Source organism: Eutrigla gurnardus (genome assembly GCF_963514095.1).
Source record: "Eutrigla gurnardus genome assembly, chromosome: 2".
Classification (NCBI taxonomy): Eukaryota; Metazoa; Chordata; class Actinopteri; order Perciformes; family Triglidae; genus Eutrigla; species Eutrigla gurnardus.
In genome coordinates, this window is record NC_139916.1 from 16,117,239 (window position 1) to 16,144,976 (window position 27,738).

Here is a 27,738-nt window from a genome sequence, read left to right on the forward strand (position 1 = left end):
ATCTTTTCCCATCCGAGGGAGATGCAGAGATCCTGTTTACTAAAAAAAAAACAGCAAACAAATCTCCACTTCCTCCCTTGCAACAAAGCTGACAGGAGGGAGAAGCAGGATCAAGTCTATGTTCTCATGTGCAAAGTCTTTAGGGATGACGTGTGTGAATGAAGCTCTATCCAATCACTTCCCCATGAGGAAGAGGAGAGTGAGTGGGGGCTGACGCGAAGCCAAAGGAAAGGGGAAGGGCCTGACATCTACAAGGCAAAACAGCTGCCCCCTTCTCCCCCATGGAGAGACAGCCAGAGGAGCCTGATGGAGCGGGAGAGAGCGAGAGAGGGGAAGACTGGAGGGTCTGTGAGTGTGGAGAGGGAGAGCGGCGCATGGGACATTTGAGGGTCTGTCGAGGCACAGAGAAGAGACGAAGGTATTGGCAAGTGGAAAGGGGGAAGGCAAGACAGAGGTGGTGAGTGTGTGCTTGCATGCTTTCAGAGTGAGGAAAGCCAGGGAGCAAAGGGACGCGGAAAAGTGTAAGAGGAGAGGGTCTGTGCTTGGGGACACTTTTTTGGAGGGGTGAAAGACGGGTTGTAAGGGGAGAGGGGAGGGGGAAAGGTGGGAGAAATCTGGGGTGGATTTCAAGGCAGGACAAGCTGTCAGAGAGAAGGGCAGAGGTGTGAGGAGTCACTGTGGAAGAAGGAACATGTTGGAGAAGAAGACGTTTGCTGTCGCAGAAACATAAGGAGGCCCTTCAAAACATGAGCCTCTGAGAGGAGCGGAGGAGGAGGACTTTTGGGGAGCAAAGCACTTGCGCCGGAGGAGCGGATAAATCGCTGAGGAAATTAAAGAGAGGAGGAAAAAAAGAGAGGTGTCTGCCGTAAATATGGGGTGCATTCACAGCATTCGTGCTGACAGGATGAAGACACGTGGAAATGATACCGACACAGGAGGAATCCCCATAAAGGCTGACCCCGAGGTGCATCCTGAAATCCTTCAACTCGCTGAGGTAAATGAACGACTGCTCTTTAGGGACCTGTAAACATTCTGGCTGTGCATGACAGAAACGCCTCGCTTATAAGTTGAGTCCATTAGTCGCTGAAGCCATAGAGCACTTTGCAGATTGAGGATAAACAGAGCAACAGATGATGAAAGAAGTAAAACATTGTGCTCCTGGATGTTTGGTTGTACGTTGTTCTGGCAGCTGGTTTCAAATAGCGAAATATACTGCTTAGCGTCTGTCGTTGACTGAGCAGAACGTGCTGAGCTTTGTTTAATGTTATGCATTACTTTCACCACGCTCTGTCATCAGGCATCGACCAAAGGCATCCAAGGAATTACCACCATGTTTCCAAATTAGATGACGATAAAGTAGCTCTCTCTCTCTCACGAAATGTTCCTGCTCTGTGTTTTTACCAGCATTGCATAGAACAGAAGCATCTTGTGCTGCATGCTTGCTGCTGAAGGATAAACGTGTGTTTTGGTGGTACCAAAGCCATGAATTGCATTCACCGGTAATTTAATGAGATTAGTCAACAGTTTAATTTTGATTCCCACTGCCTACAACGGGATCAGGGACAATGCACAAGGAAAATAGATACAGACAGTAGTGGATGATCCACTTGATCCTTGTTAATCACATCTCCCTGGGGGTCAAGGTTCAAGAGGAAGTGGTATAAGTTACCGTCAGATTCTGAGTCGCCGTCTGCCTGGCTGCTGGCTCTATTTAGGAACATGTATGGGTTTAGGAGCAAGTCATGTAAAGCCTCTGGAGGGTTTTAATAGAGACTAAAATAAAGAGTGGCTGTTGGTTCAGCACCGAGGCTACCCACCAGTATGTGTGCTTTCACACTCCGGCATGCTGTGTGTCAGCGTTAAAACGTGAGGTGCTGCTTAGTACATCTTCTGGATCTTGCTGGAACAAAAACATTACTCAGATCACATGTGGCTTCAAATCCCCTAAGCCCTGATTGTGTGTGTACGTCTAAGTTTCTTTGTGTGTGTGTGTGTGTGTGTGTGTGTGGTGTATGACCATGCCAAATTATGATAACATAGTCCCTGCTGGATGGGTGGACTCTCTGCAGTGAAGAGGAATGAAATATGTCATACATGCAAACAGTCCAGGAGTTCTTTATGTTGTTTGTAGTGTCTGTTTTTTCTTCTCTGTCTCCCTCTCTGTCTCTCCCTCCCTCTCTGTCTCTCTCTCTCTCACACACACACACACACACACACACACGCATACATACACACAAAAACACACTCATTCCTGCACCTATTTTCAGCATTTTCATGGCTGTTTAAAGGTGACGGGCCCTACTCATGCAAGTTATAAATACCCTGCCAGAACTAGAGCAGACCACCTGCTCCCGTCCCTTTCTGAGTGGATCAAATGTGTGTGTGTGTGTGTGTGTGTGTGTGTGTGTGTGTGTGTGTGTGACACACAAAGCTAGAGGTCGTAGCTCCTGCTCTCCGGTGTGTCATCACTAGTGGGTGTCACTGAAAAAAACATGCATGCAGACCGAGGCATTGATGAAGGGGTGTCTCACTTTACACTGTATTCATTTACAGTGTGTGTGTGTGTGTGTGTGTGTGTTGCAGCTGTCTTTATTTTTATGAATGAATTGACACAATGTGTATGTTTCATAAATGGTATGTTATTTTGCATTCAGACAGAAATGTATGAAACTATATTTGAATGGAGAACTCAGCTTGGGACAACTTTCCTGAGTTGTTATGGAATAACACCCTTTAAATTCTACTTCTGCAGCAGCACTCACAGTAATAAACAGCCACAGTCACAGTCATAAAGAAGTCCATTATGCTTCAGCTGGTGCTTGACCCTCTCCTCATCGCCATGTTAGAAGTCTGAATGCTTCGGGCTTTCTGCGGTGGTCAGACGTGCTTGTAGAATGACATCGGCTTTGGCTGCAAAAATCCAAATGGGGTGGGGTTTTTAAATACTGCATATGCAATATTACACCACTGTTGATAGTCGTGGGAGCCTTTTTACTATAAAGAACATAAATGTCACAGGCAATTGTATAATGTTTTCATGTTTTGTCCATCTTTGCTGTTGCGTTAAACAAGTTTATAGATTAAAGTATGGTTCACGGAGGTCATAAAAATAAAGTTATACTACTATTTGTCCACCAGGTGGTGCCCTTCACTTGTCCTGCGTTTTAGTTTGAACTTCAAACCGACATGCCGCCATCGAAATCATGACATGATGATGATGATCAATATGAAACTGATGGAATTGTGTTCATCCCACATGAAATATTAAACTAGTCCTCTGAGATAAAGGTCCATGACTTTTGCCTCTTGAAAGTCATGGACCTTTAAGACGACTCCAAGTCATTAACCTGGCCAGTGGCATCTTCAGTAGTCTTTGTCTGGTTGGCCTTTTCTGCTTATATTATTATGATTATTATGATTATTATTATTGTGATTATTATTATTATTATTATTATTATACCTTTTATCCTGCAGGTGATCTCAGTCCGGTTTATGTGGGGACATGGTTTCACATAGAGTGCCATTACATAAGTCCAATCGATTCAAGCTCCAAAATCCATGAGTTATGTAACAACATTTAAAATGTAAATGGCTGGAGGGGATGATGATCCTTCGCTTCCCGCACATGCCCTCTCTTTGTCAGGTTCACCGCCTCTGTTCCTAAATCCAAATACACACGCACACACACACACGCACACACACACACACACTAGTACACACAGAGAGACCCAGATTCAGCACTGGATGCCATGGTTTATAGCAGTTTCCATTCATCATAACAGCAGAGGGCATATGTCAATAGTCCAATATTACTCTGCTGCCGTGATTATAAGATCAATACATACTGCATAAGGGTTATGTGTCCTATCCATGCCATCAGCATCTGATCACAGGTCAGTGTTCAAAATAAACACTGTTTTTCCACCTGAGAGGGTTATTGTTGTTAGATAACACAAGGACTACAATTAAATTATTTTTTTAAATGAATGCACTCGTAAATTTAGTTTTTTCATAAACACCCTGTGTGACCCCTGTACCCGACTGGAGGGCATACCCTTTTTACTATAACAGCAGAGTGCAGAGGTCTTCAACGTTTTCAGGCCAAGGTCCCCCAAGGCCTATAGAGACCTGATGGAGGGATCCCTTATTACATATCATATAATATTGTGTTCCTTATTAAAGCGGGCCAATAATATGTGTAGCCTATAGTGCCATGTATAACAGTAATATAATAATTCATTCTGAATTAATAATATACCGGTAGGTTGTATTCATGTTAGGTGTGTTTTTGGACATATTTAAATTTTTGGAAGAAAAAAAGTTTGGGATCAAATAATTTCGGGGACCCCCTGCAGTAACTCTGCGGAGCCCCTAGGGGTCCCGGACCCCCTGTTGAATATCTCTGGCACAGTGCAATCTTCATGCCTGTAGAATCACACAGCATACACAAGTTATGGTTCATGGTATTGTTTGTATGCATTATAAATAAAAAAAACATCTGCTGTAACTCTCAGTGGCTAACAGAATCAAGCTGTTTTACAAATCCACATTATTTGTTTGCTCACCATTGCTGGAATGCCCTAATTTGTTGATAGAACATTTTGGGGCAATGCACTCATTTGCTCTCTTGCTGAGAGTTTGTCGGGAAGAATGCTGCCACTATGCTAAATACAAACTTAGACCGGAAACAAGAGTAAACAGCCTGGCCTCTTGCCATAGCAAATCGGCCTATCAGCACCTCACTGATACCAAATGTTATTTCTATATTAATAACGTGTCAAATGAGAATGTGAAAACAATGTATGCGAGAGGCCTCGCTCATAGTGATGAACCTACAGAGAATTATCACCTGAATCTGCAGCTCCCATCAGCCTCACAGAGCTTTACAGTGAGTTTCAGCTTATTTTTATTAGATGTCCGGGTGCACAGTTTTGGTTCACTATGTCTCACTGCAGCGAATCAGATGCATTTACATTCACATTATGTAACAACCCAAAGGTCAGGGTAGGGCTACATGAATATTAATTATACATTTCTAGTCATTATAGAATTCCACTGCACTCTCTTCCTGAGACGCGGCTGTTTTATACTGCAATGTGGTTCATGTGAGTTTGGTTTTCTCGCTCTCAATTCAATTTGGTTGTAGAAGTGAGACTCTGTTTCAGGAAGTCAATAAAAGAAAGTGTGTGAGACCATGTGAGTCCCAACCGGCGTGCATGCACCTTCACCTTCCAGAGTTGAATTCAATGCCCCTCCTGTTTGGAAAAACCCAGGCATTGGAAAAAGTTAAAAAAAAAAAAAAGGGCCAGAGCTGAGAAATGTTTTTTTCATGACCAGAAAAATGCATCGAGTCATTTAACAGGAAAAGAAACACCAGTATGTGTAGCCTAGGCTGTTTGTTTGTGGACCTTTACCCCTCACATTCCATTACACACACACACACACACACACGCACACACACACACACACAAACACACACACACACACACACACACACACACAGTACCAACACCTTCTCCCTCCTGATGTTTCCTGGCACGTCTTTTTTCTTTGCTCAAATTTAAATGGTTTAATGTGCTTCATGCTGTCAGAAGGCATTGCTTTAGCAGAGCATTAATAGGTTTATATACCAACTTTGTGTGTGTGCATATATATATATATATATTGTTATGGAGTGTCATTTTAGTGTTAATTTAGTGTTTTCCTAATAGCCTACTGTATGTCAAACCGTTCAGCCAACAATCTTGAAAAATTCTGCAGAGGTGTAATAACCATAAGTGTTAGACTACTGGGCCAGACGAGCATAGATTAAAGTTTTCTTCCACTAATGCAGTTGCAGCCAAAAGTTTCGCCTTTGCCGTTTTGTGATCAAAAGTTGCGTGTAAGCTTATCAACGCTACACGTGTATTCATAGTCATTAATTTGCATGTCAAATGACATATATTTTGTACGGGTAATGTTAGCTATGAAGTAAAATCCTTAGCACCGCTGTGCCTGTGTGCACTTTTAGCATGTGTTTCTTGTGTGCTAATTGTTTTGTAATTGAGTTTGATTCAAGTATTAATAGTAATCATGTTCTCATAGGCGAGCTTCGTCTCTTTATGTGAGTACAGGTTGCGATGTTTAACATACCCACTGAGCTGGAGCTGTGACGAAATAAACGCGAGGCTTCTCGCTAAACCACGTACGTTGTAAGTAGCTGTGCTGCTGCATTTAAAGTCAAACAGAAATTAGCGCCATTAGTTGTATTTCATGCTGCTCATAATGCAAGCTAGGCTGCTAGCTTGTTGTAATAGCATGTTAGCTTGTACCAAACGGCAGCGTGGACCAACGGTAAATTAATTAATTCATTAAATTATTTTGTGAATGTAATGTTGGCTTGCTAATGCAAATGCTATCGCTGTGTAGACTATACAATTGAATTTGCAGGCTATTTTAAGGCAACCTTTGTATGTATTAACATGATTATCAACAATAATGTTTGCTTTGCTCACTGCCTTCATTTAGAATGTAAGCATGCTAACATTTGTTAGCATTAAAGCTAAGATTTGTCATTAGTTCTGCATGAGTTTGGTCATAAATCACAGTAAAGGACAAATAAAAAGCTTGATTTAATGGTTGGACCTACAGAAAAGTCAGGGGATCAGCCAACTCTTGATCCTTTGGGAAGCATGAATGTACCAAATTGTATGGTGAAGCGTATTTTATTCAATTACATTTAGCACATGCAGCTTTAGTGGAGGGTGACAGTACAGAAAGCTGATTGTTTTTCATCATCTTAGCCAGACCCAGACAGAATGAGGACAAGTTAAAAGATGAGACAACAGGATGCCTCATAACACAGCGTGGTGAGACAGGAGTTTTTAGTGGAGGAAGTTGAATGCACATCAGGTAGGACATCGGCGCTCATGCTGATGTGTCACTGAACCAGCACACATCTGTACTGACAGCAGCCTGAGAGGGAACAGTGACCGTTTAATGCTGAGATTAAACGCCTTGAGACACATGGGAAACTGCTAAAGCTGAACATGTCTCGACAACAGACATGGTTTCAATCCTTTCAATAATTCAGTGACTGCCCTCCTTTGAGCAGTAGCATTTATTGTTTTCACCTCTTGACTATTTCTATTTATTTGTGTGTCTATAGCTTGTCAAAACAGGGAGCCATGCCTTCACGGAGAAGACCTTCAAAAGGAAACGGCTGTGCGATGTGTGCAAGCAGAACCTTGACAACCCCGGGGCTTTCTGCAAGGGTGAGTCCACGTTGCAGTCAGGTCAAGCAGTGACACAACTGACCAGTGTGAAAACACACCTAGATTAGGTCACCCTGACTGTCCTTTCTGTCTCACTGTCAGAATAAAACATGTACTCTCCTTTCTGTCTGCAGAGTGCAAGGTTGCAGTTCACAAGACATGTGAAGCCAAGGTAAGCTTGACGTTCCCTTTACTTTACCTTTCTCCTGTCCTGAGGAAATTGTGCTCCTGTGTCAGAGGTTCAGATGCTAATATGGTGCGAGTCTAAGGTGGAGTAAGCCATGTGCACTGACCTAGATGTCTGGTTAAAGAAGGCCTCCCCCACCCACACGCCCACCCCCTTAACTACTAGCAGCCAGGTTGCTACGAGTAATTCAGTCATGTGTAAATGTGGCATAGCAGAAGCTCCTGCGAACTCTAATACAGCTAGATATGAATATTTGTGCTTATTAAAGAATAATATTTTAGACAAATCTGATACAAATTAGCATGTTCCCTGAGAAGTGCTCTTAGGCTGATCAAAAGGGGGCAGAATGCCTAGCCTTTGAGCTGTCTCTGGAGAAAGCATAAGAGGCAGCACAGCTCTGGGAGATGGGACTTTGCAGAGGAAAACAGTCAACATGCCTATCTGTCAGGTTGTAAAAGATCAGTAGCTGCATTTTTATTGTAGAAAGAAGATAGCCAGTAACATAACTGGACTGGCTCAGGACAACTGGAAGATTTGTTTTTGTTGTTGGCGTTGCAAGAAATACACTTTCGAATGCAAAAGATTGTAAATCTTTTTTGCTTTTTTTATTGGATACTTTAATCATAAGAGGACATGTTTGGGCTGTGTAAGAGAGAAGCTCTCTCTCTGTCCACAGCTTATGTCAAACCACTGGCAGTAGCTGCCTCTGTTGTCCTGTGACCCCGCTCACAGCAGCTCAGTGTCACACACCACTCACTGAGCTCATGACCTTGCTGTAACTCTGCTGTTACGTCCCTCTGTCCAACAGCACGAACACACAGAAAAAAAAAACTGCAATACTACAATTGCACTTGGACCCAATGCCTTTATTTCAGCTCTTCAGGTCAGCTCAAATCATGTGGGTTTGATATGACACAGGGGGGGTTTGGGGTTGCCTTCCTGCCCCCGCCTCCTCCTCCTTCTCCTCCTCCTCCTCCTCCTCCTCCTCATCCACACACGCACTGTAGTGTAAAACTGCACACTACCAGCTGTTGTGCCATAGTAGCAAGTATTAAAAGAGGATTATTATTTTTATCATACTCGTCCCCCTGGTCACCACGGCGATAGCCGAAAACAACTCTTGGTCACGGCAGGAGGGGGAGGCGCCATGGACAAGAGCGGACATCGTCACACGGGACGATAATTAATCTGGATAGGAGAAGTCTGAAGGGTAAATATAGAAAATAACAAGAGTGCCGTAGATGCCTGCCAGTGAGTGATCGTGTAGGGTGGGGGGGGGGGGGGGGGGGGGACGCAAATAAGTGAGAGGCAGCTGGGCAAGCAGACTGTGTGTCAGTGTGGGTAATCAGTCCCGTTTTGGGGTATTCATAAATAAAGGGGAACATTGGGTCAAGGCTGCAAATTGCTGTCTGCTTCATGTCACGCTTTGCTGCTCATATGTCAACCTATTGCTTCCTTTCATTTATTACCTTTCATCTCTGTTAGATTTATCCTTCTCTTGATGTTTTGCAATGACAGCTTCTCCCTTCTCCGTGGTGTTTTTGTCTTCTTTTCAAGCCTTAAATGCTTTCATCAATCTGTTATGCCAGCTTAGTACCATCTCCATAACAGTCATCACCACTAGCCTCGGCTGGAAAGTTGTTTGTTTTGTTTTTTTTGCATCCTTTGTGCAGTCCATCTAATCCTGCCTCTCTGTCCTGTTGCCACTTGTCATCTCTCTCTCAGCCTCTGGCCACTAGAGAGGTCGCTGGACATCAGCACTCTGCAGGGCTAGCTCAGTGTCTACGTGTGGCGTATTGATGTGTGCGTGTGAGCGCACGTGCTTTACTGTCTCTGTGCGTATGACACAGGCATAGCAAGAGGGGAAAGCTATGCTGCATGTGCTGCTGGCACAGTGGGAGTGTGTGTGTGTTATTGTGAGAGAAGGAGGGAGGGAGGCAAAGGGAGTTGGTGAGAGAGTGAAAGCTTGTATGAGAGGGGAGAGAGAGAGGGAGGGAGGTGGTGTATTCCCACTCTACAGACAGGACTGCTCAGAGGCAGAGGGAAAGACTGAAGCTGCTTGTTGAGAGGTAAAACATGCTCTGTATTTACCGACTGAAGCCGTGGGTTTAGTTTATTCGTATCTATCCAGCACTTTCGGTTTTGACTGTATTTCTGTATTTTTCTTTTTCTGCTAAGTAGCAATCTAACCACCTTAAAGCCTCTTGACAGTGTTTGCTCTGATAATGCAGCATGTGATGCATGTGTGCACATAATTCCATTAAGGAGCTAGAGAGCGCTCGCTTTGCCCAGAAAGAGGATTTCATTTACTGTGATTAAGGCAAATGCAGCAACTATGAGCAGAGACTCTTGCTGTGACCTACAAAGAAAACACCAATTTAAATTTTTAATGGAGTGAAAGATTTACTTTTTAATGAGATAGTTCAGCATATGTGCAGGTTAGCATATTACGGAAACTCCACCTAAACCCTATTCCTTATGATTCTATGCATGCCTGTAAATGTAAAACTGTTGTAAAGCTGATAAAGCGATGCCAGAATGTTTTGGGTATGGATAAGATGTGTTTGTGGGCACGTGTCTGTCTACTAGTGTGTGCATTTACAAGTTTCTGCATACACCATCATTAATCTGTAGGCACAACTTTTTGTACTTTTAATTTGGTCAACATTTATACCATCAACTCAGTGTAATTTATGTATACTGCTGTAAGAATACAAATTCCTAAAGTATCTTATCTGCTTCAATGTAGTGTTTTGGGTAAAGACAAGCATCTCTGACCAAAGGGCACCCGACAGAGATAAATGTCTGTATCCCAAACTCAGCTGTCCCAACATAATCTGATGAATCCTAATGTTGCGTAGTGAAATACAGATGGTTGCGCTGTCTAGTCATACATACCAGCTGCTCTGCTAATGTCCCATGCTGATTTACGAATTGATATAGCAATTATGATGCTTAATGGAATATGTGCTTGCATAATAGGCACGTGTTGCACATGATGTTGTCCATTAATCCCAATTAGTGCTGGTGCAGGTGGAATAGTTTTGATGTATCTGCAATGCTAATATCTGCTGATTTATCAGCTATTTCTGTGGCTTCGTTCTTATCAGGTGTCTTAAGCAACATGGCAACAAGTGTCTTTGTGTGTCTCACCACGGGAGACCGGGTGGACATGCTGTTCTCTGGTAGCCCGACGTGTCATGGCACATCAATAGGAAGGTGTAAACACCTTTAAGTCGATACAGATGGAGAACTCAGTAGGATGGTGGTTGAAATAGATATATCTTGTCAGAGGAGCATCTGTGTTACTTCGTTAAGATAGTCACATTGTTGTTCCTATTTATAGCCAGCATGATGGACTGTGTACAGAAAAATTATCATGGTTAATTTAATTTTACTGCTTTACTCAGCTTAGCGATAATTAAGTATTACAGGGACAAACACACACAGATGTGTGGACTGTGTTTACCCATTGCTTTTCAGAGCCAATGATAAGTTGCATAGCAAGACTAATTTAATATTTCAGGGCTTATACAGTTCTTCAACATTTTTTTACTTATTTGATCATCATTTATTATGTATTTCTTTTGATAGTGTTGGATCGATATATAGACAGGAGGTCGTGTTATTTTTCAATGAACGGATGTTAAATGTTGTTAGGCAAAGTGCCAAGGACCAAGTGAATGTTGCCATGATGCAGCCAGACATAGAGTTGTAGCACAGATCCGTCGCCAGAGCTCTTCAAAATGTCAGTGAGACGACCGATGGACAAAACAAGCCTTTTAGTGTTCTGATGCACGGATGGTCTAAAATAAGGAGCTCTATCAAAATAGCTCTGTGAAATCTCTCTGCTGTGTCAGCTGTTGACATCTCTCTCCCATCCTTGCTCTCACTTTCTGTCTATATTCCTGTTTGTGTTTCTGTTTGCCTCTCCTCTTTCCTCCTTCCTGTCTTCCTGAAGCCCTTTTCTCCCTCTCTGAACTCCACTCCACTCCCTGTGGACAGTTTTTTTTTTTTTTTTTTGCTTTGAGTTTTGTTTCCTCTTGTTCCCTTTTTCTCCGGGGCCAGTTGGTGACTTGCCCTGGCTATGCGTGATGCTTATCGAAGTGTCATCTGATGTTGTTTATTCAGTGGGAGCACATTCTTGTATCTCATAGCAGCGATGATTGTGGTTATCCTGTCCCCAGGCACTGAAAGTAGAGAGACAGAGTGTGAGGCAGCAGGAGAGGGTTACGCAGAGGGGAGTGACGGACTGCAGGGGTTAGGAAATGCAGAACTGAGGGATCAAAGATGAGAGAAAACGGAAGAAAGGCAGAGCATTAACAAGAGAAGAGATCCCGTACTTTCATGTGAAGCCTCCTAAACTCTAGCCATTCCTAAATTTGCTCTCTGTTGCCCTGGGTGAAATGTTAACAGTCTGTGCAAAAAAAACAAAAAGCATCAGAGATTTATTTAGCTTTCCGTGGACTTTGGCCTTCAGTGTCTTTTTCGTGAGGCCATGGAACTTGGAATAAGCCATGGTTATTTTGCTTTTCCACTTTCAAACGGCAAGGCTTACTCACTTCTCCCTCTTCAGAGTGTGATGTCAGCTCTGAGGCGACTGTCAGAATGAAACTTGCTCCTCATGGACGGCATATCGACGCCCGTGTCTCAAACACTCACATTTATCCGCCGCTTCCCCGTAACTGACTCAGCTGCGCTCTTGGCAGATCTCTGCTTTGGATTTCCTCTCCCCGGAATAGGAGTGATGATTCAAGGTGTGGCAGTGACAACTTTTAAGACTTGAGTCACAGTCACTCTGTTGTGCAGCAGCCAGGAAACTCTTAATAAGGATTCATTGTTACAGATTCACCGTAGATCAATTCTGATTAATCCAACGATTCAAATGTGTATTTGATCAGAAAGGATATGTCAGAAACCACAAAGCAGGCATCAAGTCCACTAAACGGCCAAGTCAGTCTCTGAGGACGAGATTGAGTGCTGTCATTGGCACCTCAGTAAATGTTAGCTGATGAACGGGACAAACTGAACCAGATGGCTCTGCTCCCAGTGGCTCCAGCGTACAGTCAACATCCATTAATGAGACCCTTAGGCTGGCAGAGCCACCAAAGACACATGTATACACTCAGCGTGTGAGTGTGTGTACCTGGTTGACCAGTGCTGACATCCTGTTGGAAATTGCTTCCTGTTGACTCGGGTGTCTTCCATCTCGGCCTTTATGCTGCCTTTATGTCGGTTCAACTTTTTGTCTTCTTCTGTGTGCATGTCGTGTGTGTGTGTGTGTGTGTGTGTGTGTGTGTGTGTGTGTGTGTGTGTGTGTGTGTGTGTGTGTTGACACACATGTGCATGTTGTGTCTGTCTCTGACTGTTCCTTCCTGGAGCCAACCACTTTATCCACTTAACTACCATTATTAAACTATTAAGAGCGGATTTCTCCCCTATGGCTGAATCTGTGTTCTTTCATTTCCGACTGTGGGATTGATAACATGTTTGGGATCATTGTATATTAACATGCTGGAAAATACAGACTGTGCTTGTGCCGTGGTGGAATGTGAAAATAATTGACTAAAAGTTTTTTTTAGTTTTTTTTTACCAATAACAAATCGAGTGTTACTCTTAATATATCGGCTGTCAGTCTGTAAGAGTGTGAGTATGAGTGTGAGACATGGATGACAATAATCATATAAGAGCATAAGCTTGTCAGTTCAGCAGCTGCATATTTTGTTGATTGTTGACTCGACCATGCAGTAACCAATTACAGCAAGCTTCTTTCTCCTTCACTCCTCCTTTTACCCATTCCTCCCTGGATCACATGACTGTTGTGTGTGTGTGTGTGTGTGTGTGTGTGTGTGTGTGTGTGTGTGTGTGTGTGTGTGTGTGTGTGTGTGTGTGTGTGTGTGTGTGTGTGTGTGTGTGTCATGAAATAAGAAAGCTGTCATTTGTATTTATGTCATATGACAGGAAACCCATTGCTCCTATCCTGGAAGGGTACAACTCTAAAATAAGGTGAAATGAACTGAGGATTCATGATAACCTGTGATAAGTTCTATTTCTCCAGACAATAATTCAGAAACTCGTGGATACTAAATTCAACGACAGCATGTTAATGACTGCGACGGATGTTTGGCAAGATTCATTTATATCAAATCGAAAAGGTTATTACTGTTCATGTTGAGCCTTCCAAACAGCCATTGGTCTCAGTTAATAACAGAAACAGGACAGGAGCTGCTACTGGGTGGGCCCAGACTCCTCCTGACCACCCAATGTTATGGCCGAAGCCACCACAGAGAAAATGACTCAAAAGCAGGACAGTTGCAGTAAAATGCATTCTTGATTTGCAGACGGGTTTGGTGCAGGAAGGCTGTCAGACCAGACAAACAAGCCAAACAGGTATGAGGTAAAAAGCAAAGTCGAGGAATCACACACACACAGTTGAGACACTGAAATGAGAGGAAACCAAGGATGACAAAATGCAAAAACAAGAAAATCACAAGGAGCTTTATGAAATCAGCTGCCAATTTTTAATTCACATCAGTATGTTCTACATTATTACTGTCTTTTCTGAAAAGCTGCATGAGGATAATGATGCAGCAGCCCCTCACAATGGCAGATAAAATGTACGAATGGTTTCATGTGTTCTGTGTTATTGCTGTGTTACATGATGACATGATATGCCTACAAGCTATCTGGACAAAGACTAAATCAACGTCACCTGGGACTGAAATCAAATATTGTCACAATTTTACACAAATGTATCTGGAGCTCAGAACAAAATTTTACATTATTCTAAAAAAAAATGCAAACTAAAAATGAAGTTATGGAAATGTCCTATGGTATTGATCTTACCTTGTCTTGGTAGTGAGTCTATCCCTGCCCAGTTGTTGTTGTTGTAGATAATTGTGATTGCAGGCGTTTGACTTGTTAACCTGTTGCCTGACACCTGTCAGCACTAGCCAGCACTCAGCCACAGAGGGCAACTCAGCTGTCAGTCAATCTCATGGAATAGTTCAAAGGTCAAAAGTTGACAGGGTGTCACATATCAAAGTTTACAATCGAGGCTTTAGGTGTTCTGCTGTGAACGTTTGGTTGTATTTCTCAAGTGATTTACTTCATTTTCTCTTATTTTCTGTTATTAATGCATTTCTTGTTGTTTTTAATAATTTGTAAATTATTGTAAATTTCATCATCTTATGAGACCGTCAAATGAGTCGGAAAAGGAACCTATGCAATGACATACTAGTTTCTTCTAACTTCCGAGTCGACTGTTGTCGTCATAATAAACAATCCAGAAGTAGTGGCTGTTAACCTGACCCACCAGATGGTTTGTTATACAGAAACGTCTGAGAAGCCATCATTGGAAACTGTTTGGAAGACGGCCAGCATTTAAAAAAAAAATATGTGGCAGTTGATTGGGTGAGCCATATATCAGTCAAGCAGAGAGTGAAAATTCTCTTTTCCATTGATAAATGCCTTCAATGCCATTCTTGAAAACGTATTTCTCCAGTTCCAAAATAAGCGGTGCTATTGCAGCATCTACGCTAACCTCTTCTGAAGCAACCATTGTTGTTTGGAACAACAGACGCCTCTCCTTGTCGTCTCGCACACACCTAATCAGCAGCTGATAGTAGCTCCTGACAGGATGATCCATGCGCTGATTTAACGAACACAATCGCATTACTTGGAGCCTAACGAGATGAGTTTTCATGTGACGTGTGATCTCACGAGAATAGCAGGATCACATCACACTGACATCTCGAGAATCCAGCTGCTGCGCAAGGTAAAGTGGCTGTAGTCTGTGACCTCAGCTTCCCTCTCTCTGTCTTTCTCCGTGTTTGCGTGTTTGTGGTTTTGGCAATTTACCAACAGAGTAAGGACTGCACGCCACATGTGGAGACTTCCTCCAGGAAACTCCATCCCTCTCACTCTTCACCACCTTCTCCTTTACAAGTGGAAAAAACCCACGATCAATCTTTCCTTTTTTCAAGGAACTCTTTTTATGCTGTGTGATTGTTATTTAAATGCCTGGTCAGCACAATAAACACCATTCAGTTATACAGTGTTTGAAAGAAGAACTCAAAGAAGTCAAAACGATGTCCTCAAGATCTTTACATTTCTTATTTGACTTTATCTGTCTGTGTCTGTTAATGTGCACTAGTCTGTCTTTCTGTGTGTGTGTGTGTGTGTGTGTGTGTGTGTGTGTGTGTGTGTGTGTGTGTGTGTGTGTGTGTGTGTGTGTGTGTGTGTGTGTGTGTGTGTGTGCGTGTGTCTGCGTCTGCGTGTGTGTGTGTGTGTGTGTGTGTGTGTGTGTGTGTGTCTGCGTCTGCGTGTGTGTCCGCATGTCTGACATCACACATCACTAACCCATCATGTGGAACAGCCAGATCTGTGCTGACAGCCTCGTCTTCAAACGAGCTGCAGCAGACGACAGAAAGAAAGTTAGAATGAATCTCACCATTCTCTTCATCAACTCTTCATCCTTCCTTCTCATCCTTCCATCCCTTCATCTGCACTGCTGGAGCAGGACCAAGAATGATTAACCAAGCACATGACTTGGAATGTGCTGGCTCATTTAGTGTGTGTGTGTGTGTGTGTGTGGTTATGCGACTGCTGCAAAAACCAACCATGTGCTTGTTTCCTTTCAGGTGACCCCCTCCTGTACCTCAAACCCAGACCTGGTAGGTGTTCACATGTAGTTTTGTATTATGTAATGCAATCAATCATTGCAGTAGAGTTACTCTCTTCTGATTGTTTCTAGCACGGCTCCACTAAATCTATACCACAGAAGAAGAGAGGCTCCATACCGAGGTACCAAGACGTCTCCTTCACACAACAAACTAAAATGGATACACAGAGATTAAATGCCAGGTCAAATTAACATTAATGAGCTTTACCCATAAGAAGCCAGACCCATTTTCTCTTAAAGAAAAATACATGTTATTTATAATTGAATTACTCTGACATTTAAGTTAACATTTGTTTAAATGTGCTTTGAATTACAAAGCAAAAACAAAATACAAATTCAAAATAATTCTATCTATCGCAGCTCATTTCTTGTTATTGTGACAAATACGTCACATCAGCTTTTCTGTGACGATTGATGTGACAACGATATTTTCATAACATAAAAACAAGCAATGTATGTGTTTGTGAAAAGTGTCACGGTGGGATCTTAAGAGTTCAACTTTGACTGTCTTAAACCCCTAACAGCTGTTTAGCCTGCACTAAAACCATCATCTCACACTGTCCAGGAGCAAAAGTGTGGAACAAGTGATGGAGCACGTGATGGAGCGCCACTATGACTTTGACCTCACCTACATCACAGAGAGGATCATCTCTGTCTTCTTTCTGCCGGACCTGGAAGAGCAGCGCTACCGCAGAAACCTGCAGGAAGTGGCCTCCATGCTGAAATCCAAGCACCAAGACAAGTTCTTGGTTAGTCATGAAACTGAAAACATAAGGAGTATGAATGGATATTAAGTGGTCTTTAGTCATGACTGCTATTCAATATTTTTTTTAAGTCCTTATTTGTCATTGATGGGACTAATCATATCCTTCCTTCCTCTATTTCCTTAAAATGTATAATTTTGCTCAGTTTATTGTTGATATGTGCAAATCGATTTGTGATGTCTTTTGTGTCTCTGCTGTTTCCAGCTGCTGAATTTATCAGAGAAGAGACATGATATCACCAGACTTAACCACAAGGTATAAGTATATATATAACAAATCACACTTGTGATCACATTGTATGTTGAAAGTTAACAGTCATTTTGGCTCATTTGAAAACCAGAATTTGAAACATCTTTCCTCTTCTGTGGTTCAGGTGCAGGACTATGGTTGGCCTGATGTTCACGCTCCACCCCTGGACAGGATTTGTGCTGTTTGTAAATCCATGGAGACCTGGCTGACCTCTGACCCCCACAATGTGGTGGTCCTCCACTGCAAGGTCAGTGCAACCTGATATTTGCTTACTTTGCTGTGAAGAAATAACGGTGGGAAAAGCTATTTCATCCTCGGTTTGATCTGTTGTTGTGACAGGGAAACAAAGGGAAGACGGGTGTCATTGTGGCAGCCTACATGCACTACAGCAAGATATCAGCTGGGTAATTTGTTTCATTGATCAAGGCTTTTGTTATAACATCATATGTTCAGATCATTTATCCATTTTGAATTTGCACCTGCCCTCAAAGCTGCATTTCAACCAAGAAAATCTGGACATTTGCTTCTAAAGTTGCTGTAAAATGCAAGCAATAACCAGAGTGAATCAACTGTACAAATATTTAGCACACTTTTGTCTCCATAATTTCTTCATTCACCATTATAGTTTGATGTTATTATTATAAGGCCAAAAATAATTTATCGAAAACAATATAATGTCTGAAAATAAATAAATGGCATATTTTATTAGCTGGATTGTCCAAACAACAGAAGCAAACTCAAATATATGCATTTTACGATCAAAAAGCATTTGGCATTATTGCTTAAAAGTTAAGTTATTGTTAATACATTATCAAGTTTGTTGAAGATATATTTTCTGTTACAAGTAAAGTCATTGATTCATTTTTTCAGGTGTGATTCACTGTCCTTAGTACAGGACCTCTTGATTTTTCACAGAAAATGGAAATATCCAAAATACCTTATTGGTAACAAAGTCACCTCCAGACACACTAACATCTGTAGTAACTGTAGTAAAGCATTCATTAATACTCATCTGGGGTTGTGTCCACAGAGCGGACCAGGCTCTCACCACTCTAGCAATGAGAAAGTTCTGTGAAGACAAAGTCTCCTCTTCCCTACAGCCCTCTCAGAACAGGTGGACACACAATCACACACATCACTTCTTATGCTGATCGCCTCAGTTGCTCCCCACTCTCATCACTGTATCTCCTCACCTCTCTTCTTCAGGTACATCTACTACTTTGGCGGGTTGCTGTCGGGAACCATCAAAATGAACAGCAGTCCTCTGTTCCTCCACCAGATCCTCATTCCATCACTACCAAACTTTCAGGCAGGAGGAGGTCAGTTTTACCCAAACTCTTGTTGTATAATAGCTTGCAGTGCAGTTATCATCATTTTTAGCTTTCAAATAGTGAACGGAAAGTTTTTTACAATGTTGAAGCGGAAAAAACAAGCCTTTGACTGCAAGCTCTTCTTTACTGTTTTTCCACCTCGACTTCTTTCTGTATCTGCAGGTTTCTATCCATTCCTGAAGATCTACCAGTCCTTACAGCTCGTCTACACTTCAGGCATCTAGTAAGTACGCTGTCCAACTGACATCTATTCAGGCTGCTGCCTGTGTTTAGGTGTGGGCTGGTCTGTGCTTATTCTAAAGTTAAATGTTTTTAACCACTGTTCTACCCAACTGAGACATGTTTTGACTGGCTTTATGTGTGTCTTAAGCTGGTGTGGCCTTTTTTTTTTTTAAATAAATTCTGTCTATGTGTGTGTCCAGCGATCCCCAGAGCTCCAGGGCAAGGAAATTGTGTGTGACTATGGAGCCAGCGCTTTTATTAAAGGGGGACATTATGGTGAGCAATGTGCACAGCAATTGGAAACCTTACTATGATTTCAACCCTGTCCATATCCACACACAGAGTACATGTCTGCCATACAGCAATTGTTTGCTAAACTGCTGTAACACGTTTTTTTCTCTCCTTTTTGTTACCTTTTAAAAAGTGTTGGATTATTTTTAGACCACTTAAGCTACGAATCCTCTGTAGACTCTGAACCTGCATGCTTAATTATTTTCTTACGCTGTCTTGCATGTCTCTTGGAGAGGGTAAAAACATTCTGAGCCCTTAGCGAAGTAGAAATACATGTAAGTACTTTATTTGTCTTGGAGGTTAATCAGTTGCCACAGCAGTGGCACCCATGAAACGTATATGATTCAGCTAAAAAAGACATTGTAACAGAGCAAATTAAAATTAGATTCACTGTTTTGGCTTGCCGATATCACCATTTTGAGATGGTTCGTTGTGCGTGTACGTGGCTTTCTTACCTGCATCCATGTCTGCAGGTGAAGTGCTACCACCGACGGAGTCGAGCAGCAGAGAGGGAGGTGGTGTTCAGGGTCCAGTTCCACACCTGCACTGTCCACGGAGCCCAGCTGTGGTTTGGCAAGACTGAACTGGACCTGGCCTGCACAGGTATAAAAAACAAAAACAGAGTAGGCTCTATTTTTTTGCATGGGATAAAAAGTAGGGGCAATTTTCAGTTTTGGGTTATCTATGAAGAAGAAAATAGAGTGAAGGGTATTTATGTTACATGTGCATAAGGAAAACTATAGTACTCCATCACTGCTGGGGGTTGTTTAGGCTAAACCAGTGCTTTACTGCACTAATATTTGAATATATTGTAAACACATGGATACCTCCTTCTGTATATTTGTATTGCTTCCTTGAAATGGTTTACGCAGCTGTATAATTCAAGAGCCTTTTATCTTCCAGTCCACGGTTTGTGTGTAGTCTGAGACAAATATCAACTGACAGTGTCAGTTGAGATGAACCAGAAATGCTCGTACATGGCTCAATAAACAGCAGTCTCATGACAGTTGCCCTAAGTGCTACATGCTGACACACGCATACAATATATAAATAATATCACCCAAACTCACGCATGAAAGTGAAGAAGAAAACTAATTTCAGATTCAATTCTTTGAAGTGTTATGCTCTGGTGATGATCTTTATTTATTCAATTAGTTTTTTCCACTTCACAGATCAAGAGCACTTTCTTGTGCATGTTTTTATTATCTGCTGTTAAGGCTTGGATAACTTTGTTACTGCCTTTATGCTTATCTTTCTGTAGATGACAGGTTCCCTCCAGATGCTACAGTGGAGTTTATCTTCTCCAATGGGCCAGAAAAAATGAAAGGTGAATATTTTCAACTGTCTTTCATTTCTTCACCTTTTTTATTTAAATTTCTGTGTGTCTTCATATCAAAATGCCTGCTTTCCAAGGTCGAGAATACCGCAAGAATGACGCCTCCATCAAAGTGGACTACAACACCTCAGACCCTGTGGTCAGATGGGATTCTTATGAGAACTTCAACCTGCACCACCAAGACAGCATTGAAAGTAAGAAACACACACACACACACACACACACTCACAGGTGTAAAGAGTAAGCTTAAGTTAAAAGAGACAAACTCATCACATCGCACTCCATTCTTGTTCCAGATATCTCTCACACAAGGGGCCCTCTGGACGGCAGCCTGTATGCCCAGGTAAGGAAGCGCCGCGGGCCCGGCTCGACTGCCTCGGCAGCATCACCCAACGGATGCCTCACAAGCAGCCCAACAGTGAAGACTCAAACTCCCAGCCAGCCCCAGCCTCTCACCTACACCTCTGACTCTAGCCCCTCCTCAGTCCCTTCTGATCACCTGATAGCAGCCTGTCCGTCCATTAACCCCTCGGAAAGAGAAGACTGTCCATCAGGGAAAGGAGACGGGCAAGACGGAGCAAAGGAGAAAAGAAGGGGGAAAGAAAAGGATAGAGAGACAGCAATTTTAGATGACGGAGACCCACCAAATCCTGGGGGTTTGAGGCGGGAGCACTCGTGTTGTGGTCGGGCGGGGACAAAGTGTGGTGATGGCGGATGGGAGAGGGAACGAGAACCCTGCCTTGCTGACAGTCATTGTCTCAGCCGTTGCAACAGCAAAAAGAATCCAAAAAGCCAAACTCTGCCGGCCTTACCATCCAAATCTGTGTCCCCGCCTCCTCATCCAACTCATATGGAACTCTGCCACCGACATAGTGCCCATCCCTTACCGGAGTTACCATGGGAACGTCCACCCCCGCCCCCACCCCTGCCCTGTGTCCTCAGGCCCTGCTACCCTTATTCCACTGATCACACACACCCACACAGCCACACCCTCCCGGCCTTAAACAGACTCTGCCCTGGTGAAGAGTGTCACCTCCTCCATTATCCCAGCCACAATCCCGCCTCTCATCACTCCCATCAATCACTGCCGTCTAGCCCTTACAGGGAAATGTTCTTCAGCCCCTCAACACCATCCTCTGGTTGCCCCTGTCGAGACTGCTCCAGCAGGCGAGAGCACCAGTCAACCTCAGTTAGAGCATTCCACCCGTTGCACCCCGAGCAATCAGAAAACACACGCTGGTCTCAAGTAGCAGGCGTGCAACGGACAAGAGAGGTGCCTCCACTCTGGGAAAGTGAAAATCCATGGGAGGTGGCGAGAGAGGCAGAGTTTTGGCAGTGCAAGCCAGTCATGCCGGCATTTCGCGTCTGCCACTCCACTTTGGATCAGAGTCCAAACCTGGAGCCTAGATATACAATCGGACCTCATCAGGGCTACCCCAGCCCCCAGTCTCTGATGGATGTGCGGGATGGAGCCAGCAGTGGGTACCACACCCCTCCACAGCCCCGCCACTCCTGTCCTTGCTCTCCTTATCAGTCATCCCCAGCTGAGAGCCATGAGAGCCGGGGTTACGTCTCAGGGTACCACTCTGGATCAGCCTCACCTCTGCCCGCTAGTAGTCCCTCTCCTGGGAGAGGTAGGCTGCCCGAGGCTCCCTCTATATCAAGAGACAAGCAGCATGCTGAGCATCACAAAGGTGACTAGGTGGATGGATTCAGTGGGGATTGTTTTGTTTTTCTTTTACATTGAAATAAGTTACTTCTTATTTTGTTAATTTCTTTGTTCATCTCATGTTGTTTTTTTGTCACTTCTCGAAGTGGAACAGGCCAAGACCGATGTGGAGGATGACATTTCCCAGGGTTCAGAGGGTAAATCGGACTCAAATGGACAGTCAAGCACCCCTGGACTGGACTCTGATCATGACTATACAATCATTGGTAGCAGCAGCCCTATACATACAGAAGACAGGTGGGTGAAGCTTGGACGTTTTGTCATCGACCGAAACTAAAAATAAAATTACATTTATACATATTTATAAATGATTATTTTATTTATTTTCTGCCTTCTTTTTAGTGTAACTCCTGATAGTCCTCCTCAAAAACAAGGAACCTCTTCACATCTGGAGTCGAGTACAAATGGCAGCAAAGCCATCACACCGGTGCCAAGAGAAATACAAACCCAAAGTTCAAACATATCCACAAACTCCAAACACCCTTCAAGTGAGCAGAGTTTGAGCTCCGATGGTACGCTTGAGTCTGCCCAGATCACAGGACGCGCAGAGGGATCTAACCAATTACAGACTTCAAGCTATGCCACTGTCATCATCACCCCAGTCCAAGTGCATCTGAATGGCTCTGCCTTACCTAGCGATACCCCATCAGACAGCAGCAGAGTTGTGTCCATGAACCCCTCTGCCAGTCTCAGTTCTAGCCCGTCCACTACTTCCCCAAATTCTCCTATCGGCTCCCCGGACCTTAAGTCTTCTCTGCAGCACGCTACGTCCGTTACAGACGTAGCAGGACAAAGACTGACTCCGGAAAAAGACAGCTCAACCGACACCAAGCCACCGTCGCCTGTGCCCGACGGATATCAAACACCAACCTTCCCCTTAGGATCCTATTACTACCCATTACTAAATGTCCCTCATGTACCATACACTGGGTACACCGCCGTCACCATCCCCGCCGTCCAGCCGCCACTCCCCGAGAAGAAGCGGCTTTCATCCACACCAGGATACCTGAACGGACACAACTCTCTTCTCCGGGCCTCCTCAGCTCCTTCCCCCACACACCACGTTACTTTCTCCCCCTCTGTGGCAGAACAGAGGCGGGGGTCTTCACAACACAGCTGTAAGGAGGAAGCAGACGTCAGGGTCAATGCTAAGTTTGTCCAGGACAGCTCCAAGTACTGGTACAAACCAGGCATCTCCAGAGACCAAGGTGAGGATGATGAGAGGAATGCAATGTTATGACTTATCATTAGCAAACAATCTGTTTGATCATCAATGATGAATTCATTAAATACAGTGAAACGTCTCTTATTTTAGACTACTTTATCCATACTCTAATATATCTTCTCTACCACAGCCATAGCTGTTTTGAAGGACAAGGAACCAGGAACTTTCCTCATCAGAGACAGTAACTCCTTCCAGGGGGCCTACGGCCTGGCCCTCAAGGTGGCCACCCCTCCTCCTAATGCCAACATCACTGGCAGCAAAGGTATCCATGATTAGATCCACAGTCTGGTCACACTGCCAAGCCTCACATGATCAATATATTGACTATAACAGAGCCGTCAATTATGTTATTAGCTACACCTGTGCTTTTCCTACTATGACAAAAGTCTGCTGTGAAAAAGGCCTAAGGAAAATCTTTTTCTTGGCACCATGCAACAAACTATGCAATTTGATGCCAGTATTATGTTCTTCAAAGATTGATTAACACCATTCATTTTTCATTCATCTATTTAGACTATTTTAACAACCAAAATGACTGCCAAAATTCACAGAAAAAAATAATCTTAAGTACTTATTAACGTGTTTATGATCCAACTAATGTGTGATTTCCTCTGGCTTGTTCATTTAAATGTATGCAGTTATTACTGTCAAATTTAAAGTGCAGTTTTTTTTACCAATCTCATTGTTATTCTTGTGTCTATATCTTGCAAGCACAAGTTTTTTGATCAGATTTCTGTTCATGAAATGAAAAACACAAACAAAACACGGTTGTGATCAAACCAGTCTACCTTATTTTCATACTCACGTCTCACTCTCCTTCACCTCTCTCTCCCAGGGGATCCCCTGGAACAGCTGGTGAGACACTTCCTCATTGAGACTGGGCCACGGGGAGTGAAGATCAAGGGCTGTCAAAATGAGTCATACTTCGGTGGGTTATGTGGGAGACACAACTGCCGCAATACGTTTCACATATTAAGTTATGTACAAGATAGATCAGTGATGCCTATTTTCACTTTTACTGTTCGTCTCAGGGAGTCTATCTGCCCTGGTGTACCAGCATTCAATTACTCCCATCTCTCTGCCATGTGCTCTTCGCATCCCTGAAAAAGGTAAAATCGGAATCATGACATTTAGACCTCTTTTATTCCAATATGAAATGCCCACCTTTTCAAATAACAACTATTTATTATGAACATTTAAACACTTCAAACAATAGTAGCTTACTACAGCAGCTACAGACTGGATCCTCACATACATCATTCAGACAGAACTGTTATGTAACTGGAGAATGATGTTTCAGAGCTGGTTGGGGAGCTTCAGGAGATGCAGAGTGCAACAAACACCAGCACAGCGGCCGACCTCCTCAAACAAGGAGCAGGTAGTGCATGGTTTTGCTTGTGTTGTTTTTATGAGCTTTCATAGATTGCATTTCTTACTTTTGACCAGCAGAGACTGCTCAAGTCTCATATTTTCATAGCAAAAGCCAAAAGGGTATGTCTGTTAATCCATATGTTTCTCATCTTTCTCATAAACAAGCTTGCAACGTGCTCTTCCTGAACTCTGTCGAAACTGAGTCGTTGACGGGCCCTGAGGCAATCTCAAAGGCAACCAAGTGCACTTTGGCTCTGAGTCCCCGTCCAGTGGCAACAATGGTCCACTTCAAAGTGTCTTCTCAGGGCATCACCCTAACTGACAGCAAGAGAAGGTACAACATGACCCATTTTCAATTCATTTGGAACACTTTTTTATTATTTAAAAAAAAATACAACACAGTTTGAAAACTTTCCAGATACAATACTTAACTCTAATGCCAAAGACAAATGAGTCATATTATTGTTTGTGTGTACACAGGCTGTTTTTCAGGAGACACTACCCAATCAATAGTGTGACGTTCAGCAGTCTGAACCCCCAGGACCAGAGGTGGGTCACTGAGGCAAATGGAAAAAAACATTGACAGTATGATTTAATAAAAGCTTTATGTGCTGTTAATGCTGATTATCTATGTGCTTGCTGCTGCTGCGAAAATACATCCTCTATCGACTTATTATATATATATACAGCTCTAAAAAATAAAGGAACACTTAAATAAAACACCAGATCCTGATCCTGAATTATTGGAAGTTGAAGAACTTCACTGATGTGCATTGGATAATTTGTTGAGAACAAAGTGATGGAACAACGGTTGATGGAAAGCAAAATCATCAATCCATTGAGCGCTGGATTTGAAATCAAACCGAAAATCAGAGCAAATCATTTAAATCACAGGCTGACTAACTCATGATGTCACTCAGTAGTGTGTATGGCCCCCCAGGCACGCCGGTCACATGGGTGTGAACCTGCTCCTGGGCCAGTCAGGAAGGCTATGGAAGGAGCAACTCACTGTGGCCATTAAATGCAAAGCCATTCCCCTTTTGAGGGGTTGTCTTGCTTTTGCCTCTCCATTGCACCTATTGTCACTTTGATTTGCACCAAAGCAGGTGAAAGTGATTCACAATCTCTCGTGCTTCCTAAGTGGACAAACTGATATCCCTGAGGTTTAACTGACTTGGTGTTATACTTTGATGATTAAGTGTTCCCTCCATTTTTTGAGCAGTTTGTCATCGTCTTTATAGAACAGTCTGCTCTTGTCTTTGTTATTCATGTTTTCCTACGTTTTGTCTCTATGTCTCTATTTGTGTGCCCGTGCTTCAGGTGGACTAATTCTGATAGCACGTCGAGCAAGTAAGTGCTTGCTCCACTGTGTGTTTTTCTTGGCGAATGATAATACCGACCAGCAACATGAGCTACTTTGCATGGCACTTAATCACAATCAGATTTGTTTTAGTGTTTTCTTTTGGTCTCAAATATTAGCACGTCTCTTGACCTCTCACACCTCCTCTACGCTGCAGGATGTTTGGTTTTGTGGCGAGGCGGACGGGGAGCGCTACAGAGAACGTGTGTCACCTGTTTGCAGAGATGGACCCCGAGCAGCCAGCTGTGGCCATCGTCAACTTTATCAACAAAGTCATGCTGGGACCACAGCTACGCAGATGAAACTCTGGACTATTGAGGATCTGGGAGAGATGTTAATATGATTTGTGTGTGTGCGTGCGTGTGTGTGACTACATTTGTTCTTGCGTTTGTACAGGTGGCACCAGTGTGCTCGGATTGACCGTTTTCATAACATAATCCAGTTCTGGCAAATCACAGCTCTGTAGAGCAAAGTATTGTATATATATATATGTCAGTTTACAGAGCAAATACTTAAAGAGTGTATAGTTCATTGACCTTCAGACTGACTTTGGTAACCTGCTTGCCAAATGAGATTGAATGCTGTTGATACGTACAAAAACTTCACAAGCTGTTTAAGTGATGACAATCCATTTACCGCACGTTTTTTTGTATTTGTTTCTTGACATCGACATTTAAAGGAAAAATAAAGGAAATTGGTCAAGAAGTCTTCAACATGTGGTAAAATCTAAGTCATGTTTTGAGATGTAAAGTGACATAAATGTAATTGTGTTCACTATGCAATGGGAGAGCATAGCAATTCAATATAAGAGATTCTGTATCTATAACTTGATGAGAAAGTTTTCTTGGTCAAAGTGTCTTGATCATGGAAAGGACCTGGATATTTACAAAATGTCTATTACAAATAATAGAGACTTTTATGGACACTCAGCCTTAGTCTTTGTGTTAATCAAAGGATATTCTCACATGAGAAATAGGCAGTGTGTGCAATGTTGGTGATATAAAAGGAGCCACCAGAAAAGCTTCTCCATATCGCCTATTTAACTAACCTTTAATACTTCATTATTCTGTAAAGATATTTCAGTTTGTTGTTTTTTTTTTTGTTGTTTTTTTATCAATACGTTTGTTGGTCCGCTATTTGTGTTTTCTATAAACCAATACAGTATTTACATTATTTCAGCGCAGTTATTATTTTCATAATGGATTTTTATGTAAAAGAAGTAATATATTTTAAGCCTTGGAGAAGACTGTTGTATGTCACATTTGACAGGAAATTTAAATAATAAAATTGAATCAAATGCAAATCTGTGCTTCATCATTTAATGCTTAATGTAAAACATAGTTTAAGAGTTTTGCTTTGCAAAACAAATCACGTTTTAGTACAAGCAGAGAGCGAGTAAATGTAGTACAGCTGATTAACGTCTTGAATAATTTCCCAGATTGAACGGCACGAGTCGTGAGTAGTAACAACGTCAATGTTAAAAGGAAGAGGTCCCACCGAGATTTGAACTCGGATCGCTGGATTCAAAGTCCAGAGTGCTAACCATTACACCATGGGACCGAGCTCGTGCTTCCACACCTCAGAACGATACTTGTTCTACTTCTGTGATGGGTGTTGTTTATGATTACAAATGGTAATTATCCGACTATGTGTCATCAAACGGTACTCTAACAATGAGGTTAAACGGGTTAAACTCTCAATCAGAGTGCCAAGTACGCTGTTTCGACATAACCATTT

General features: G+C 42.7%; 1 protein-coding gene across 1 annotated transcript; it reads left to right on the forward strand.

The window, feature by feature from the left end:
• Positions 1 to 158: 158 nt before the first annotated feature.
• Positions 159 to 27,291, forward strand: LOC311027729 (tensin-2-like). Its single transcript, XM_084031877.1, has 28 exons — positions 159 to 534; positions 632 to 994; positions 7,148 to 7,253; positions 7,388 to 7,425; positions 16,083 to 16,115; positions 16,196 to 16,245; positions 16,689 to 16,872; positions 17,092 to 17,142; positions 17,261 to 17,383; positions 17,476 to 17,540; positions 18,167 to 18,250; positions 18,343 to 18,455; positions 18,630 to 18,690; positions 18,890 to 18,965; positions 19,454 to 19,583; positions 20,242 to 20,307; positions 20,394 to 20,510; positions 20,613 to 22,010; positions 22,132 to 22,282; positions 22,388 to 23,253; positions 23,401 to 23,532; positions 24,106 to 24,198; positions 24,302 to 24,379; positions 24,571 to 24,648; positions 24,807 to 24,975; positions 25,122 to 25,190; positions 25,962 to 25,991; positions 26,159 to 27,291. Exons 2-28 carry the CDS (start codon positions 872 to 874, stop codon positions 26,301 to 26,303), a joined length of 4,629 nt encoding a protein of 1,542 aa, XP_083888003.1. The 5' UTR covers positions 159 to 534; positions 632 to 871; the 3' UTR covers positions 26,304 to 27,291.
• Positions 27,292 to 27,738: the final 447 nt, after the last annotated feature.